This window comes from Tursiops truncatus, chromosome 4 (assembly GCF_011762595.2).
Source record: "Tursiops truncatus isolate mTurTru1 chromosome 4, mTurTru1.mat.Y, whole genome shotgun sequence".
In the NCBI taxonomy this organism is placed as follows: domain Eukaryota; kingdom Metazoa; phylum Chordata; class Mammalia; order Artiodactyla; family Delphinidae; genus Tursiops; species Tursiops truncatus.
The window spans coordinates 34,032,818-34,052,519 of NC_047037.1; the positions used below are offsets into that span (position 1 = coordinate 34,032,818).

Consider the following 19,702-nt stretch of genomic DNA (forward strand, 5'->3'; position numbering starts at 1 on the left):
GCAAGATTTATGATTTTTTCCCCTTTACCTCTTTTTGTGAGGGTGTATATGTATGCTTCTGTGTAAGATTTTGTCTGTATAGCTTTGCTTCCAACATTTGTCCTAAGATTCTATCCATCCCTTTTTTTCCTAAATAATTATTTTTTAATTCAAAAACTTTATTATATTTTATTTTACTGTATCTTCTTTCTTTGTCATTTTTCCTTCCTTCCCTCCTTCCTGCCTCCCTCCCTCCCTCCCTCCTTTCTTTCCTTCTTGCCTTCTTTCTTTCTTTCTTCCTTCCTTCCTTCCCTCCTTTCTTTCTTTCTTTCCTTCTTTCTTCCTTCATAGTTCTACTAATTCTCTCTACTTTTCCTCCTTCTTATTCTGAGCCGTGCGGATGAAAGGCTCTTGATGCTGCAGCCAAGACTCAGTGATGTGCCTCTGAGGTGGGAGAGCCAACTTCAGGACACTGGTCCACAAGAGACCTCCCAGCTACACATAATATCAAATGGTAATAATCTCCCAGAGATCTCCATCTCAACACCAGCACCCAGCTTCACTCAACGACCAGCAAGCTACAGTGCTGGAAAACCTATGCCAAACAACTAGCAAAACAGGAACACAACCCCACCCATTAGCAGAGAGGCTGCCTAAAATCATAATAACTCCACAGACACCCCAAAACACAACACCAGACGTGGACCTGCCAACTAGAGAGACAAGATCCACCCTCATCCACCACAACAAAGGCACTAGTCCCCTCCACCAGGAAGCCTACACAACCCACTGAACCAACCTTAGCCACTGGAGACAGACATCAAAAACAACGGGAACTACAAACCTGCAGCCTGCAAAAAGGAGACCCCAAACACAGTAAGATAAGCAAAATGAGAAGACAGAAAAACACACAGCAGATGAAGGAGCAAGATAAAAATGCACCAGACCTAACAAATGAAGAGGAAATAGGCAGTCTACCTGAAAAAGAATTCAGAATAATGATAGTCAGGATGATCCAAAATCTTGGAAATAGAAGAGACAAAATGCAAGAAACATTTAACAAGGACCTAGAAGAAGTAAAGATGAAACAAGCAATGATAAACAACACAATAAACGAAATTAAAAGTACTCTAGATGGGATCAATAGCAGAATAACTGAGGCAGAAGAACGGATAAGTGACCTGGAAGATAAAATAGTGGAAATAACTACTGCAGAGCAGAATAAAGAAAAAAGAATGAAAAGAGCTGAGGACAGTCTCAGAGACCTCTGGGACAACATTAAACTCACCAACATTCGGATTATAGGGGTTCCATAAGAAGAAGAGAAAAAGAAAGGGACTGAGAAAATATTTGAAGAGATTATAGTTGAAAACTTCCCTAATATGGGAAAGGAAATAGTTAATCAAGTCCAGGAAGCACAGAGAGTCCCATACAGGATAAATCCAAGGAGAAACATGCCAAGACACATATTAATCAAACTGTCAAAAATTAAATACAAAAAAAGCATATTAAAAGCAGCAAGGGAAAAACAACAAATAACACACAAGGGAATCCCCATAAGGTTAACAGCTGATCTCTCAGCAGAAACCCTGCAAGCCAGAAGGGAATGGCAGGACATACTGAAAGTGGTGAAGGAGAAAAACCTGCAACCAAGATTACTTTACCCAACAAGGATCTCATTCAGATTTGATGGAGAAATTAAAACCTTTACAGACAAGCAAAAGCGGAGAGAGTTCAGCACCACCAAACCAGCTTTACCACAAATGCTAAAGGAACTTCTCTGGACAAGAAACACAAGAGAAGGAAAAGACCTATAAAAACGAACCCAAAACAATTAGGAAAATGGGAATAGGAACATACATATCGATAATTACCTTAAATGTAAATGGACTAAATGCTCCCACCAAAAGACACAGATTGGCTGAATGGATACAAAAACAAGACCCTTGTATATGCTGTCTACAAGAGACCCACTTCAGACCTAGAGACACATAAAGACTGAAAGTGAGGGGATGGAAAAAGATATTCCATGCAAATGGAAAGCAAAAGAAAGCTGGAGTAGCAATTCTCATATCAGACAAAATAGACTTTAAAATAAAGACTATTAGAAGAGACAAAGAAGGACACTACATAATGATCAAGGGATCGATCCAAGAAGAAGATATAACAATTGTAAGTATTTATGCACCCAACATAGGAGCACCTCAATACATAAGGCAAATACTAACAGCCATAAAAGGGGAAATTGACAGTAACACATTCATAGTAGGGGACTTTAACACCCCACGTTCACCAATGGACAGATCATCCAAAATGAAAATAAATAAGGAAACACAAGCTTTAAATGATACATTAAACAAGATGGACTTAATAGATATTTATAGGACACTCCATCCAAAAACAACAGAATACACATTTTTCTCAAGTGCGTTTGGAACATTCTCCAGGATAGATCATATCTTGGGTCACAAATCAAGCCTTGGTAAATATAAGAAAATTGAAATTGTATCAAGTATCTTTTCCGACCGCAACGCCATGAGACTAGATATCATTTACAGGAAAAGATCTGTAAGAAATGCAAACACATGCAGGATAAACTATACACTACTTAATAACGAAGTGATCACTGAAGAAATCAAAGAGGAAACTAAAAAATACCTAGAAACAAATGACAATGGACACACAATGACCCAAAACCTATGGGATGCAGCAAAAGCAGTTCTAAGGGGGAAGTTTATAGCAATACAAGCCCACCTTAAGAAGCAGGAAACATCTCGAATAAACAACCTAACCTTGCATCTCAAGCAATTAGAGAAAGAAGAACAAAAAAAACCCCAAAATTAGCAGAAGGAAAGAAATCATAAAAATCAGATTAGAAATAAATGAAAAAGAAATGAAGGAAACAACAGCAAAGATCAATAAAACTAAAAGCTGGTTCTTTGAGAAGATAAACAAAATAGATGAACCATTAGCCAGACACATCAAGAAAAAAAGGGAGAAAACTCAAATCAATAGAAATGAATAAGGAGAAGTAACAACTGACACTGCAGAAATAAAAAAGATCATGAGAGATTACTACAAGCAACTCTATGCCAATAAAGTGGACAATCTGGAAGAAATGGACAAATTCCTGGAAATGCACAACCTGCCAAGACTGAATCAGGAAGAAATAGAAAATATGAACAGACCAATCACAAGCACTGAAATTGAAACTGTGATTAAAAATCTTCCAACAAACAAAAGCCCAGGACCAGATGGCTTCACAGGCGAATTCTATCAAACATTTAGAGAAGAGCTAACACCTATCCTTCTCAAACTTTTCCAAAATATAGCAGAGGGAGGAACACTCCCAAATTCCTTCTGCGAGGCCACCATCACCTTGATAACAAAACCAGACAAGGATGTTACAAAGAAAGAACTCTACAGGCCAATATCACTGATGAACATAGATGCAAAAATCCTCAACAAAATACTAGCAAACAGAATCCAACAGCACATTAAAAGGATCATACACCATGATCAAGTGGGGTTTATTCCAAGAATGCAAGGATTCTTTAATATACACAAATCTATCAATGTGATAAACCATATTAACAAACTGAAGGAGAAAAACCATATGATCATCTCAATAGATGCAGAGAAAGCATTTTAAAAAATTCAACACCCATTTATGATAAAAACCCTGCAGAAAGTAGGCATAGAGGGAACTTTCCTCAACATAATATAGGCCATATATGACAAGCCCACAGCCAACATCATGCTCAATGGTGAAAAACTGAAAGCATTTCCACTAAGATCAGGAACAAGACAAGGTTGCCCACTCTCACCACTCTTATTCAACATAGCTTTGGGAAGTTTTAGCCACAGCAATCAGAGAAGAAAAGGAAATAAAAGGAATCCAAATCGGAAAAGAAGTAAAGCTGTCACTGTTTGCAGATGACATGATACTATACATAGAGAATCCTAAAGATGCTACCAGAAAACTACTAGAGCTAATCAATGAATTTGGTAAAGTAGCAGGATACAAAATGAACGCACAGAAATCTCTGGCATTCTTATATACTAATGATGAAAAATCTGAACGTGAAAGCAAGAAAACACTCCCATTTACCACTGCAACAAAAAGAATAAAATATCTAGGAATAAACCTACCTAAGGAGACAAAAGGCCAGTATGCAGAAAATTATAAGACACTGATGAAAGAAATTAAAGATGATACAAATAGATGCAGAGATATACCATGTTCTTGGATTGGAAGAATCAACATTGTGAAAATGACTCTATTACCCAAAGCAATCTATAGATTCAATGCAATCCCTATCAAACTATCACTGGCATTGTTCACAGAACTAGAACAAAAAATTTCACAATTTATATGGAAACACAAAAGACCCCGAATAGCCAAAGCAATCTTGAGAACAAAAAACGGAGCTGGAGGAATCAGGCTCCCTGACTTCAGACTATACTACAAAGATACAGTAATCAGCACAGTATGGTACTGGCACAAAAACAGAAAGATAGATCAATGGAACAGGATAGAAAGCCCAGAGATAAACCCACACACATATGGTCATGTTATCTTTGAAAAAGGAGGCAGGAATGTAAGTGGAGAAAGGACAGCCTCTTCAATAAGTGGTGCTGGGAAAACTGGACAGGTACATGTAAAAGTATGAGATTAGATCACTCCCTAACACCATACATAAAAATAAGCTCAAAATGGATTAAAGACCTAAATGTAAGGCCAGAAACTATCAAACTGTTAGAGGAAAACATAGGCAGAAGACTCTATGACATAAATCACAGCAAGATCCTTTCTGACCCACCTCCTAGAAAAATTGAAATAAAAACAAAAATAAACAAATGGGACCTAATGAAACTTCAAAGCTTTTGCACAGCAAAGGAAACCATAAACAAGACCAAAAGACAGCCCTGAGAATGGGAGAAAATATTTGCACATGAAGCAACTGACAAAGGATTAATCTCCAAAATTTACAAGCAGCTCTTGCAGCTCAATAACAAAAAAACAAACAACCCAATCCAAAAATGGGCAGAAGACCTAAATAGACATTTCTCCAAAGAAGATATGCAGACTGCCAGCAAACACATGAAAGAATGCTCAACATCATTAATCATTAGAGAAATGCAAATCAAAACTACAATGCGATATCATCTCACACCAGTCAGAATGGCCATCATCAAAAAATCTAGAAACAATAAATGCTGGAGAGGGTGAGGAGAAAAGGGAACACTCTTGCACTGCTGGTGGGAATGTGAACTGGTTCAGCCACTGTGGAGAACATTATGGAGGTTCCTTAAAAAACTACAAATAGAACTACCATATGACCCAGCAATCCCACTACTGGGCATATACCCTGAGAAAACCATAATTCAAAAAGAGGCATGTACCAAAATGTTCATTGCAGCTCTATTTACAATAGCCCGGAGATGGAAACAACCTAAGTGCCCATCATCGGATGAATGGATAAAGAAGATGTGGCACATATATACAATGGAATATTACTCAGCCATAGAAAGAAATGAAATTGAGCTATTTGTAATGAGGTGGATAGACCTAGAGTCTGTCATACAGAGTGAAGTAAGTCAGAAAGAGAAAGACAAATACCGTATGCTAACACATATATATGGAATTTAAGGGAAAAAAATGTCATGAAGAACCTAGGGGTAAGGCAGGAATAAAGACGCAGACCTACTAGAGAATGGACTTGAGGTTATGGGGAGGGGGAAGGGTGAGCTCTGACAGGGCGAGAGAGAGTCATGGACATATACACACTAACAAACGTAGTAAGGTAGATAGCTAGTGGGAAGCAGACGCATGGCACAGGCATATTGGCTCGGTGCTTTGTGACAGCCTGGAGGGGTGGGATAGGGAGGGTGGGAGGGAGGGAGACGCAAGAGGGAAGACATATGGGAACATATGTATATGTATAACTGATTCACTTTGTTATAAAGCAGAAACTAACACACCATTGTAAAGCAATTATACCGCAATAAAGATGTTAAAAAAAAAAAAAAGAGGCATGTACCAAAATGTTCATTGCAGCTCTATGTACAATAGCCAGGAGATGGAAACAACCTAAGTGCCCATCATCGGATGAATGGATAAAGAAGATGTGGCACATGTATACAATGGAATATTACTCAGCCATAAAAAGAGACGAAATTGAGCTATTTGTAATGAGGTGGATAGGCCTAGAGTCTGTCATACAGAGTGAAGTAAGTCAGAAAGAGAAAGACAAATACCGTATGCTAACACATATATATGGAATTTAAGAAAAAAAATGTCATGAAGAACCTAGGGGTAAGACAGGAATAAAGATACAGACCTACTGGAGAACGGACTTGAGGATATGGGGAGAGGAAGGGTGAGCTGTGACAGGGCGAGAGAGAGGCATGGACATATATGCACTAACAAACGTAAGGTAGATAGCTAGTGGAAAGCAGCTGCAATGGCACAGGGATATCAGCTCGGTGCTTTGTGACCCCCTGGAGGGGTGGGATAGGGAGGGTTGGAGGGAGGGAGATGCAAGAGTGAAGAGGTATGAGAACATATGTATATGTATAAGTGATTCACTTTGTTATAAAGCAGAAACTGGCACACCATTGTAAAGCAATTATACTCCAATAAAGATGTTAAAAAAAAAAAAAGTCACTTAGTGGTACCCAGTGAGCAAATAGTTTGGCCTGAGGAGTCCAAGATGGCTTCATTTCACATGCCTTGGCTGGAAGGCTAGGCCAGCTGGGACTGTTGCCTGGAATGCCTACACACAACTTCTCCAGTCTGGCAGCCTTGGCAGTAGGTCTCCTTACATGGCAGCTCAAGGTTCCTAGAGAGAATGTTCCAAAATACAGAAAGTGGAACAGAGTCATTTCTGCCATAGTCTACTGGTCAAAAAAGTTCCAGTGCTCAACCAGATTCAAGGGGAGGAGTCATAAACAGGCTGGAGTCATGGCTGTGTGACCCTTTGAAAAATCTCAAGTGCAGCTGTATAGAAACCTGAACTCAAAAGGAGTTCACGCTTGGTTTATTGTCGTCTTGAAATTCTTTATAATTTTTGAACAAAGGGCACTACATTTTCATTTTGAACTGGGTCCCACAAATTATGTAGCCTGTCCTCATCATAAACCTCACCTTTCAATGGATAGAGTATTAAAAATTTTGTAGCCATCTTTAACGGGCCATAAGCTGCCTGCCAGAGACTTCATTCCGCACCATAGTTCTGTATTCAAAATTATCCTTTCAAAATGAAGACTGATGTTTGTGGGTTAAATTCACCATAAAGAAGGGAAACAAATTATGAGGTTGGAAACTGGAACAAATTCTGTGATAAGTTTAGGATTAATAAATATGTTGGAAACCAACAACACTGAGTATCTGCTGGCACCCTGTAACTGGTCACCTCTGGGCTCACTCACTCAGTTATGTCACTTAGGCATTAACCAACAGTTATCCAAGATCAGTATGTGTGCTGAATTTATCCATATCGTCCTTGATGAGAAAGACAGCCAGTAATCACTATATAGAAAGGAGTCTCCATGGTCTCAGCAAACCTGGATTTGTTTTGGGGGGGTATCTGCAAAACTATGTGAAGGTTATTAGAGAAGGCAGTGACAACTCCTATGCTTTTTGAGAACCCCAGCCACATCTGACATCTCTTTGGGTCATCAGTCATTTGCACTGCATTATGTTCTCAGCAGGAGTTCAATATGATTGCTGGTGATGAATCTAAGCAACAAATGGCATCGTAACAATAACAACTACCAAAAACCAAGATGAATAGAATGGGGACACAATTAATGGAGAACAAGGTCAGGAAAAGTTAAGTACAGTATTTTGCACAAAGGCAAAGATTATTGAATTGAAAATATTGATATGATAAACTCTTGAAAGGTATTATTATCCAGGGAAAGTTTCTTAGAGAAAGAAGCTAGACTTTGAAAGAAATGAGGGTTGGCAGAGTACTGAGAGGAAATAGAAACTACATTGGTATGAGGACAAGAAGAAAATCAGCCCAACTAGGGTGGAAGAACGTGGGTAGACGGATGTTACTGGATAAATTAGAGGTGAGGAAAGGAGAGTCATTGCTCCAGGGCACTGGTCCTAGGCTGCGGAATCTGAATTTACTCCACAAGTTATGGGAAGTTACTGTAGTTTGCTATTGGTTTGGAGGGAATGAGTGATGGCTTTTTATTTTAGTATGCAAGTATAATAGTGGAAGTCTCCAGCTGATGCACATTCCAAAGGAGGTGGCAGAAACCTAGTGAATGATTCCCTGAACCACTGATCCACATTGAGGGTACAAGTATTAGAAGCTGGTGATCAGAAAGGACTTTAAAAGAGAGGAGTTCTTGAGATACTTGATGGTGGGAATGTTTCCCCTTATCTCAGGAGACTATTTGAAGAAGTTAATATGTATCTCTTGGAGTTTGAAGAACACAGTGGCCTGGCATCTGATTCCCTCCTGAAGAAAATTTATAGGGTAAAAGAAAGGATGACTAGCTACTTTGATGGAGGTAGTGAGAACTGGCCTGCATTCCCAGAATTCTTTGAGGTGAAAATGTGTTTCCTGTTGTGGTAGATGTTGTGATGCCTGAAAGACTTGTTCCTCCAGCCACTGGAAGTGATGCCAGCAGACAGTCCTGTCAGTCTCCTAGGGGATTGCTTTGGCTGAAGAAAGCTGATGACTGTCTGGTATGGGGGTACAAAGTCCCAGCCCCCCACCCCAATTTAGAACAACTCTGCAGAGCTATCCCAGGATCAGAACTCCCTGTAGATTGGCTAAGGTATCTGTCGAGGCTGCAGCAAAGCTCAGCTTCTCCCGCTGACCAATTTTGCTTCTTTCCCTTCCTTTCTACAGGTGTTGATCCCAAGGACACTCCCAAATAAACATCTTGCATGGTTATCTCCATTTCAGAATCTGTTTCCCAGGAAACCTGACCTGTAACACCTGTAGATCAGATATGGACCCCACCAGTAAGTCAACTAGCATGAATTATCTTGGGTCTGCCCAAGTGGGACCCTGTAGGGAGGAATAAACATCAGTGGACAGGATCCTTAAAGTATCACTGAATTCCTTACAGCTGGGGAAGCAGTGAGCACCAGCTGGAATATAGCTGCACCAGCCCAGGTCAAGAAAACTGAAGATTAAAGATTTCCAGTTATGAGGGGGAGAGAGTCTTTGAAGAACTTACATAACTATCTCTCAGAAGAGCCAGTTTTAACCATTTGCCAAGTCCAAAGAGCACAAACATCCAGTTCACAGCAGAGTCAATCAAATATAGCCTTTCCCTCCCCTCTCCTGTCCTCCTTCCCAGGGCTCCAAACCTGGAGAGGTTAGAAACCCGGCGGAGGGGCAAGAACACAAGGTACCATAAGAGAGAAGACGCCAACCCCACACTTTTCTTGACTTAAAAGTTTAAAACTGTTTTCCCATCTCTCTCCATTTTTCATGATATCCCTCAAATACTGTCATAGTCTATCCTTTCCTTTACTTGGTGAGATGCCCCATATTCCTGTGAAGTGTTGTCTGCAGTGTCCCTTGTTGCAAAAAGTCAAAACCTCACCTTGTCCGTAGGCCCTGACGTAGCGCTGTGGTGGAACTGCGCGACCGCCACGCTGCTCACCCCGCCCAGCGGCTCACTCCGCCCCGCTGCTCACTCCGCCCACGCGCGCTCCGCTCTCACTCCCAGCCCAGCCCTGCTGCCCCGCCCCATCCGTTCCGCTCCTCTGGCCCCGCCTAGCCACCCTGCCCCGCCCCATCCCTGTCATCCGCCCACTAGCCCTCCCCTTCTCGATGCGCTCGCCCCGCCCCTTCCTGCTGTCCCGCCCCGTCTCACTCGTCTGGTCCCGCCCTCTCCTGGTAACCTGGTGGCAAGGAGCGGCGGCCGCCGGCGCCATGGGGACTGCCTCGTCGCTCGTGAGCCCCGCCGGTGGGGAGGTGATCGAGGACACGTACGGGGCGGGCGGCGGCGAGGCCTGCGAGATCCCGGTGGAGGTGAAGCCCAAGGCCCGCCTGCTGCGCAGCTCGTTCCGCCGGGGCGCGGGGGCGGGGGCGGGGGCCGGGCCGGGTTCGCTGCCCCGCGGGGCGGGCGGCGGCGGGCTGCTGGGGGCCAGCTTCAAGTCCACTGGCTCGTCGGTGCCCGAGCTGGAGTACGCGGCGGCCGAGTACGAGCGGCTGAAAAAGGAGTACGAGATCTTCCGGGTCAGCAAGAACCAGGAGTTGTTATCCATGGGTCGCCGCGAGGCCAAGCTGGACACGGAGAACAAGCGGCTGCGGGCAGAGCTGCAGGTAACGCTGGGCCCGGGCGCTCACCGGAGACGGCCGCGACACCCGGGAAACTGAGCCCCGGGGCCGCCTGCCCACCTCCCCGCAGCCTCTTGGCCGCATTGCCAGTTGGACCCCTAGACGCCTGACTGCTCTGCATTTTAATTTGAGGGGACGTACTGTCTTGGGGTCTAAACTGATTCCTTAACTAACCGCCCCCCCCCTTTTCTATTTCTGGTCCAGTCATTCAGATGCCTTGAAGCAATTAGCCTGAAAGTGTCCTGAAGCAACAAATGCTAATCTCCAGAGAAGTAGGTCCACACGGGGCACACATATACACCAAAGACTTTGGTGACATCTGTTGAGGAAACTCATCAAACCCTTCCTAGGAGTTTTTAACCACGCCTCGCCCTCCCACCCCTCCACCCCCCCACACAAATTTACATACCTCGGAGGTGGGGCTTCTGTCTCAGTTTCTTTTTTTTTTAAATTTTTTTAAAATTTATTTTTATTTATTCTTTTAAATATATTTTTAAATTTATTTATTCTTGTTTTTTTGGCTGCGTTGGGCCTTTCTTGCTAAGAGCGGGCTTTCTCTAGTCAGAGGCAAGGGTGGGGGCTACTGTTCATCACCGTGCGCAGGCTTCTCACTGCCGTGGCTGCTCTTGTTGTGAAGCACGGGCTCTAGGCACGCGGGCTTCAGTAGTTGTGGCACACGGGCTTCAGTAGTTGTGGCACACGGGCTTAGTTGTTCCGCAGCAGGTGGGATCTTCCTGGACCAGGGCTTGAACCCGTGTCCCCTGCACTGGCAGGTGGATTCTTAACCACTGCACCACCAGGAAGCCCCTATTTTTGTTTCTTTGTGAAGTTCCATAGCTGTTGGATTTCAGTGATCTTGAAGTGAATTTTTCTGGCAGCCCCTGATTTTCACCACCTTAACTGCTGTGGTTGAAAATGTTCCCTAGGGATAGTCAAATTTCCTTAATCCACTTGATTAAATTACTCTAAAAACAATTATTTCATGCCCTTCCTGTAATAGATCTATTTTAACTGATTATTAGGAAAGTTATTTTTTTGTGAGCAAAGGCGTGAGATTTTGTGTCATCAGTTTGGGGCCCCTCTGAGGGTTGTAGTTTGTTTACTCTATTTTTCTTTACTATGGAAGAGACTTCTGGACAGCCCAAGTGTTCCTGAGCTCATTACAGGAGGAATAGAATAAATACCTCAGACCTGATTTTTCTAGAAGGAAGAAGCCTTCTTCCTTCTAGACTAGTCCTTCTAGTCAATCCCTCTCCACCCCTACCCCACTCCCATTAGCTGTTGTCTAATTAGCACTGTTATCTGAGAATACATAAGCAGTTTTATCTGTTGTCTTACAGATTTTCCTATTGGGCAGTCTTAATGCACTTGCATATATGAAGTGGACTTATGCATTTCAGATATCTGATTTCATGCATCCAAGCCATTGTCTTGGATTCACTGCATATTGCAAAAGACTGAGGTGGAGGTAGAAAAGAAAGCCAGACCAACCAGGGTAGAGTGCACTAAGTGTTGACAAATGTCACAGTCCCAGGTTATTTCCTGTTACCAATCCTGATTCCTTATGTAACCCTTTTGATTCCTTTCTCACATATCTAGACATTTTTTAAAAACCTTCTGTATTTATTTAATCCATTCAGTCAGACATTTACTGGAAGCCTATCGTGTATCAGGCACTGCTAGTGCTTGGGGCTAGCAAGAGGAGTAAGACATGGAGCCAAGGAGTGCACAGTCTCACAGAAGTAATTATCCTTCAGGTTAAGCCTTACAAGTTGTACTTTTTGTTCTCTTAAAGATGGGAAAGCTGAGGTGTAGTGAAGATTAAGAACTAGTGCAGTATTTCAAAGAAAAAGCATTAATTTCCATTGAAAGCTTAATGTCAAATATCTTCATTTATAGTTCAAGCATATTTGCGTTTTTTTTTTCCATTATGTGTTTGAATAGAATGGCAATATGCAGTTCTTGATAACTGGTGAAAAAGTAAGTAGATTGTTAAAATTCTAAGATATTTAATATGTATATAAGATAATGTAAAATTTGGGAGGCATGCTATTTTTGTTATAAATAATGAGGTAAATTATTCCAGGCACTTCAGAAAACTTACCAGAAGATACTTCGGGAAAAGGAAAGTGCTTTAGAAGCAAAATATCAAGCAATGGAGAGAGCAGCTACATTTGAACATGACAGAGATAAAGTTAAGAGGCAATTTAAGGTAAATTTCATACATCTTTATCCCCAAAGTGATATGGAATAAAAGCAGTATATTTTAAAAGTTCATATAATACTGCGATGAATAGCCAGAAGTAAATGATGTAGGAGCCATGAAAGTTATAAGAACTAAACTAAAGCACTTTTTACATTTTTGAGTTGGACGAGGTAAACTTAAGGTAGTTTCAAAGAAAAGGTATAAAAGTGAACATTTTAATAGGGATCTGGGGGGGAGCGGGAAAGGAAAGTGTTTCTATTAGGGGAAAGCATTTAGAATGTTTGGGGATGTTTTCTATGGATAAGCATTACTGGCATTAAATGGGAGGGGGACAAATTTGCTAAACATCAGGTAGCACACAAGGCAGCTCCACACTACAGACACACATCCTGCTGGAATTCCAGTGGGTTCCAGTTACAAAACAGTGATGTAGAGGTACTCAGATTATTCATCCTACAAAAGGGGAGATCAAGGACCAAATGAATATTGATTTTGTGAAAGAAAGAATTTTCTCTTAAAAGTTGCTGATACAATTTTTGATTATGGAAAACGGTTTCAAAATTAAAATCCTTCTTTTAAAGATTTTTAGGGAGACCAAGGAAAATGAAATTCAGGATTTATTGAGGGCCAAGCGAGAGTTGGAGAGTAAACTTCAGAGGCTACAGGTTCAGGGGATCCATGTATTTGATCCTGGAGAGTCTGATTCAGATGACAACTGTACAGATGTTACTGGTAAATTTATTTCCTATATATAATATTTTGAGATTTCAATATAGGTATAATGATTATAGAGCCAACTTTGAATCCTTTTACTTATAAGTAATTGCTGTTACAAATAGAGTTGCACTTTCTCTTTCTCAGTTGTTATGACAGCTCTTTTCTATGAAGTCCATGATGTAGAGGCTGAGGTTCCTTCTCTCTCATTGTTCTACCAACCTTAACCCATAGCTTTTCTCTCTCTGGTCTAAGCCCCTCTAAGTCCCAACATCACATCTACAATTTAGCCAGGGGGAGGGAGGGAATACCTTACTTTCCTTGAAAGCACAATCTGAAAGATATACAGATTACTCCTACTCAAACCCCATTGGCCAGAACTCTACCTAGGAAGATGGGAAAGTGTAATCATTAGCGGGAGAGCCATGTATCCACATAAAATTTGGGGTTGTGTCACTAAAGGAAGAAGGGAAGAATGGATGTTGGAGGACAGTAGTCTATGTCACATTATTTTTCCACATAATTGATATATTCTTTACAACTATCAGAATATCTGCATAATATTTCACTGAGTGGTTTCCAATGCAGTTTTGTGAAATACTTTTAAAGTTTTTGTTTTACAATTAAACATAGAAAGTGTTTTTTCTAGAAATAAAGAAAAACTTGGAATCATAGACTGAAAGGGTCCACTGTGTTCCAAGGAAATAATAATGAAGTGTGATTGATTTTGAGAAATATTCTATTTTAAATGTGGTGGAAAAATGCAGTCACTCTACCATTTATTAAAAAAACTATAATTATATTCTTACAAACTGATGTATTTTGGAGTGAAATATGGCAACTAGCATCCTGGGACTTTTATTACTAACTTTTGAGAAAAAAAAGTGAAGTGATTCTTAATGGCATTAGTCCTCGTGATTATTTCAGTATTGACATATGTTAAAATGTACAGGGTTTCAAAACTATTATATTCTAATTCTCTTAGCAAGTTAATAAAAACGAGTTAATATTTCCTCATAGGTCTTTCTTCCTATTTCGATATAAACATGAAGAAGGAATGCTTGAGGGAATGTCACTCATTATTTGTCACCCACAAATAATAATCTCAGTTTTGCCAGAGATTTAGCCCAAATACCAGTTTACTTATGTTTAGTCAAGGATGCCATGAATTATTATTTATTAAAAAAAAATCAACGTGTTCATAAGTACCTATTGATTCAGACAATTTTTTTTGCTCTGAGAGGTTAAAGAAAATGTGCTCTTTACATCCTTAGCTTACATCCTAATGAATTACCAATATTAATTACTGGTGTGCTAGTAATAGTCTTCCTTTGAAATTCTTTCCTTCACATTTTACACTGATACCTAAATCATATAGTTAGGAATGTTTTTTAGAATTTTTTTGTTGGGGGGTGTTTTTAACTCCTCTCTGTTATTATAATTCTTTTGGTTATTGTATTCCTAATTTCTTTTCATCTTTCTCTTTTTAATCCCCTTTTTAAGTTTGAGGTAATAACCAGAATTATGTTAACCACCACCTTAGAACTTGCCAGAAGTTGGTGGCAAAGTACTTTCAAAATCATTGTTTTGATTTCAAAATCAAACTTTGAATATCTGTTGTATTTATAATATTGTTGTATTTTTTGCATTAGAAATCCATTGAATATATATGATAAGTTTTTGAAATTCCAATATAGTTTGGTTTTCATCAGATGAAATCTCTTGCTTTTACAGCTGCTGGACCCCAGTGCGAGTATTGGACTGGTGGAGCCTTGGGAAGTGAGCCCTCCATAGGGAGTATGATTCAGCTTCAGCAGTCTTTCCGGGGCCCTGAGTTTGCCCTTAGTTCTATAGATATAGAAGGACCCTTTGCTAACGTCAACAGAGGTAACACACGCCATTTGCCAATTACCTTGGTTAATGGTAGTGACTGTTTGTGTACTATAATCTTATGCTGGGAAAACTGCCATCAGCAGAGCATGAGACTTGTGTTCTGGGTGTCTTCCACTGTCAAACCATCATGTACTCGTGCTTGTCACTGACCAGGAATGATGAAGTTACATAATTCACATCAGGATCAGTTGGTGCCTCCCGGCCAGACTGGCCAATAGGTTCTAATAACTGAATTTCTGGTCTGAGTTCTCGGATATTTTAGTTGAGCGGTGAGAGCCTAATGTAGATTAACGGAAAAACAGTAGTGTTTAGTCTTCCCTCTGCATCTTTGATGGTGTTGAAGGTTAGAGAAGTTGTGGAGTAGAGTACAAAACTTCAGCTATATAATATAGTATTCTTATTCATTATCTTTTATATAATTTGGTATCGAAAACAGCTCTTAAGATCTGTTCAGAATTTCAATACCACCTCAGATCTGAAATGTTATAAGTAGCTCCACTCTTTTCTTAAAACTTTGAAATATAGGGACTTCCCTGGTGGCACAGTGGTTGGGAGTCCACCTGCCAATGCAGGGGACACAGGTTTAAGCCCTGGTCCAGGAGGATCCCACCTGCTGTGGAGCAACTAAAGCCAGGGCTGCTGAGCCTGTGCTCTAGAGCCCGTGAGCCACAACTACTGAGCCCACGTGCTACAACTACTGAGGCCCACGCGCCTGGAGCCCGTGCTCCATGACAGAGACAGGCCACTGCAGTGAGAAGCCCATGCACCACAACAAGGAGTGGCCCCTGCTCACCGCGACTAGAGAGAGCCTTGCGTAGTGGCCAAGACCCAATGCAGCCAAAGATAAATAAATGAATAAATAAAATTTTTTAAAAACCTGAAATTATTTATCTATTAGCAAAATGAAAATTATTTTTTAATTATGCATTTTGAATTAGTCAAATATGTCTTAAAATATTCATTCTCACTAACTATCTTTTGGTTATTTTTTGTACCGTTCTTGAACTTTCTTTTTGACTCAATGTATTTCAAAAATAATAAGTAGATAAAACTATAGGCCAGCCTGGGAATGTAGGCTCTCCTCAAGTAGCAAACTAATTGAACAGCCCATGTTGCCTAGTTCCCTGACATTTGACTGGAGCCACGGGTACCCCAGCAAAGACCACTGGTGACATTGATTGCTTTGTGCCCCAGGATAGAATTTGAGGTTAGAGAACTGATTGCCTTCTGATACCTTATTCTAGAAGCTTTGTCGGTATTACAAGTGAGATCAGATGATGCCTGTTGTTTTCTTTCAGACTTTTGGGGAATCATCTTGTCAAATGTTTTCTAGTAATTATTTTTCGGGAACTTATGAGAAATTTTATTTTCAGATGACTGGGATATTGCTGTAGCTAGTTTATTACAAGTTACCCCCTTGTTTTCACATTCTCTGTGGAGTAACACTGTCAGATGTTACCTCATTTATACAGATGAAACCCAGCCCGAAATGGATCTTTTCCTTAAGGTGAGGGCATTTATAAATTCTGTATTCACTGATTTAAAATAAAGTTAATATTGTGTCCTGGTTATGATACTACTGATTGCCTGAACCAAGTAGTTTACTACCCATTAGATTATGTCTTAAAGAGTAGGAAGCATCTTGGGCTTTTCTTAAGAAAACGTCTTACTCAGTATTATCAGTATATTCAAATTAAGGCCTTAGAACTTTATGCTTTTGAAAACTTCATTACACGTTCTCCACAGTGTTTACGGCCCTTACTGATGGTGCCTGCTATAGTTAATACCTGCCAGCTCTATTCTTGAATCTGTTTCAGATTATGTCAAAATTTAATCCTTGTCATGGTTTTAAATTTTTCAAGGCAGCCATTGGGGTTAATCTAAGGCAGGGGTCAGCAAACTACAGCCTGTGGGCCAAATCTGGCCTGCAGTCTGTCTGTGTATGACCTAGAGCTAAGATTGGGTTTTACAGTTTTAAACGGTTGAAAAAAATCAAAAGAAGAAGAATATTTTGACATGAAAATTATATGAAATTCAAATTTTGGTGTCTATAAATAAAGTTATATTGGAACACAGCCACGTGCAATGTATTGTCTCAGGTTGCTTCTCACTAATGGCAGAATAAATTATGATGGAGACTAAATGGACCACAAAAACCTCTGCCAGAACAGCCAAGTTCTTAAGCTGTTATTAATTTGCCATCTGGCCCTTTACAGAAAAGTTTACCAACTACTGTTCTAACTGAATTTTAAATAAATATGCATGTCACATGCTATACCTGCTATATTAACATCATCCAGATTGTTGATTAATAAGTTCATTTAGCTTTCCTTTTTGATAATACTCAGTTTTGGTAAAAAGACAAAGTATTTTGAAAACCAAAGCTTCTACTCATTGAGTATAGGCTGTTCCCAAACACATGTTGAGGGAATTACTAACTTATTGCATAATAATAATCATCATACTAAGTGCCTTAATTTGTTATAGACCAACATATTTTTATATCTGTTTGCTTTAGTGTTCTAATATATCACAGCGGACACTTTTTACTATATAAATCTATGGATTTACATTTTTCACCCTATAACAATAAACAAAAGTCATTTGTAATAATAATAATAAATAACTACCAAAGCAAAATAGTCTAATACTTTACTCCTGTTGTTTTAGGTTTATTATGAGATAAATCATTTTCTGAGCTAGGAAACAGGAAAGTTGCTAAGCTATTACTATTTTTATTTTATAGAGAAACTTGCCTTTTCTCTTAAAGATTTTCTTTACGATGTGATCATATAATTTTTAAAGTTTTAAATCAGAGAATATACAACATAACCTTTTTGATTTTAAGTAGTATGAAGCTGACTAGATCTTTAGTTAAATAAGCTGTGCTTTCTTATGTTTTAATTTGTTTTTAGGACTATTCACCTAAACTTAAAAGAATGTGTGAGACAATGGGATATTTTTTCCATGCTGTGTATTTTCCAATTGATATTGAAAATCAGTACCTCACTGTAAGAAAATGGGAAATTGAGAAGAGTTCATTAGTTATCTTATTCATTCATTTAACCTTACCAAGGTAAGCTGAAAATTCTATAATTTATTATAGAAGTTAAACTCATAAATAGAAATTGAGATTACCAGATGAACTTGAAAGATAAGTTCTAATTGCATTCTTACAATCAAAAACAATCCATGAAATTCAGTAAATTCTATGACTTTTAATATGTGAATAAAATAAAAAATTAAAAGTTTCATGCTGTTAGGCTTGTTAATAGGTTATAAGATTAACATCATTAATGTAAAGATCATTTTAATCAGACGTCAGCAACCTATGGCCCTCAGGTCAAATCCAGTCAGCCACCTGTTTTTATAAATAAAGTTTTATTGGAGCCCAGGTATGGTCATTCATTTATGTATTGTCTACAGCTGCTTTCACACTACAACAGCAGAGTTGAGTATTTCAGCAGAGACTGTATGGCCCACAAAGCCTGAAATGTTTACTAGCTGACCCTTTACAGAAGAAGGTGGTGACCCCTGATTTCAATAATCAGCATTAACCTTCATTATTTTCTTTCTTCAGATACAGATTGAGAGGCACTTGAACACTTGCATAGGTGTTAAATCATATTTTTAATTCTCTGAGGAGCTAACTACTTAAATCCAGTAAAGTGAGCAGTTTTCTTATAATGTGAAATATAATCACATCAATGAATCTAGTCTGCAAATGAAGCTTTTTTTTTTGTTACCAGTTAGATATATAGATAGAAGACAAAGTAAGATAGATAGGAGGTTAAATAAGAAGTTAATTTTTCTTTCTATATTTTCTATCTGATTGGATTTAATCCTTCCAAAGCATTTTTCTCTTTTTATTGAGGACCAACTCTGACTTTAACTGTGTTTGGAAGTGTTTGGAGCCCTAAGCTTTATGAGAGTTCCTGCAATATAACCTATCATTGATCCTTAAGACTCTACCCAGAGACCGGGTGGCCAAGGAGCTACGTGGTCAAGGAACCTTTTCCCAAAATAAGTTTAAGGATTCCTTCAACTTGATTTCCTTTAGTTGGAGTCCTTTACCTCCCCTTCCCTCTTTTATTTTCCTGTTTTGTTTTTATATTAAGAATATATCTGGGGCTTCCCTGGTGGTGCAGTGGTTGAGAGTCCGCCTGCTGATGCAGGGGACACAGGTTCGTGCCCCGGTCCGGGAAGATCCCACGTGCCGCGGAGCGGCTAGGCCCGTGAGCCATGGCCGCTGAGCCTGCGTGTCCGGAGCCTGTGCTCCGCAACGGGAGAGGCCACAACAGTGAGAGGCCCGTGTACTGAAAAAAAAAAAAAAAAAAAAAAGACTATATCCTGTTTTATTCTTTAATATCTAGGTAGTATTTTATCTTAGGTGATAGTATATCTCACTTGTTGTTTTTCTCTTATTAATGCTTTAATCCTTAAAACCATGTTGTTTTTTCTTTCTGTTTTCTTCTTTTTGCTTTTTTTCTCTGTTTCGTATTGGGGCTGGTATTTTAGTTTTTTACGCAAATTCTGAATCATATAATGGCTTTCCCCTGTATACACACAGTAATTTGCCTTTCTAGAC

At 39.7% G+C, this 19,702-nt stretch overlaps 1 protein-coding gene and 1 long non-coding RNA gene across 9 annotated transcripts in view; one reads left to right on the top strand and one right to left on the bottom strand.

Annotated features, from left to right (window-relative positions):
- LOC109549825 (uncharacterized) overlaps positions 1-9,650 on the bottom strand; it is a 109,987-nt gene extending 100,337 nt beyond the window's left edge. Inside the window, exon 1 of one of the 2 annotated variants that reach the window (XR_012331346.1) lies at positions 9,562-9,650. This is a non-coding gene — a long non-coding RNA (uncharacterized lncRNA). The remainder of the gene's footprint in view (positions 1-9,561) is intronic. The other variant, XR_012331347.1, reaches the window with a different exon arrangement.
- A 199-nt stretch (positions 9,651-9,849) lies between these two features.
- Positions 9,850-19,702, top strand: part of NPHP3 (nephrocystin 3) — a 60,767-nt gene continuing 50,914 nt past the window's right edge. For 4 of the 7 annotated variants that reach the window (XM_033855382.2, XM_033855379.2, XM_033855380.2 and 1 more), the window contains exons 1-6: positions 9,855-10,286; positions 12,388-12,513; positions 13,089-13,239; positions 14,956-15,108; positions 16,488-16,621; positions 18,030-18,190. In XM_033855382.2, the coding sequence (XP_033711273.1) occupies positions 9,894-10,286; positions 12,388-12,513; positions 13,089-13,239; positions 14,956-15,108; positions 16,488-16,621; positions 18,030-18,190 (1,118 nt within the window). In that variant the 5' untranslated portion in view covers positions 9,855-9,893. Of the gene's footprint in view, positions 10,287-12,387; positions 12,514-13,088; positions 13,240-14,955; positions 15,109-16,487; positions 16,622-18,029; positions 18,191-19,702 lie in introns of all 7 variants that reach the window. The other 3 variants (XM_019934171.3, XM_033855384.2, XM_033855383.2) reach the window with 3 other exon arrangements.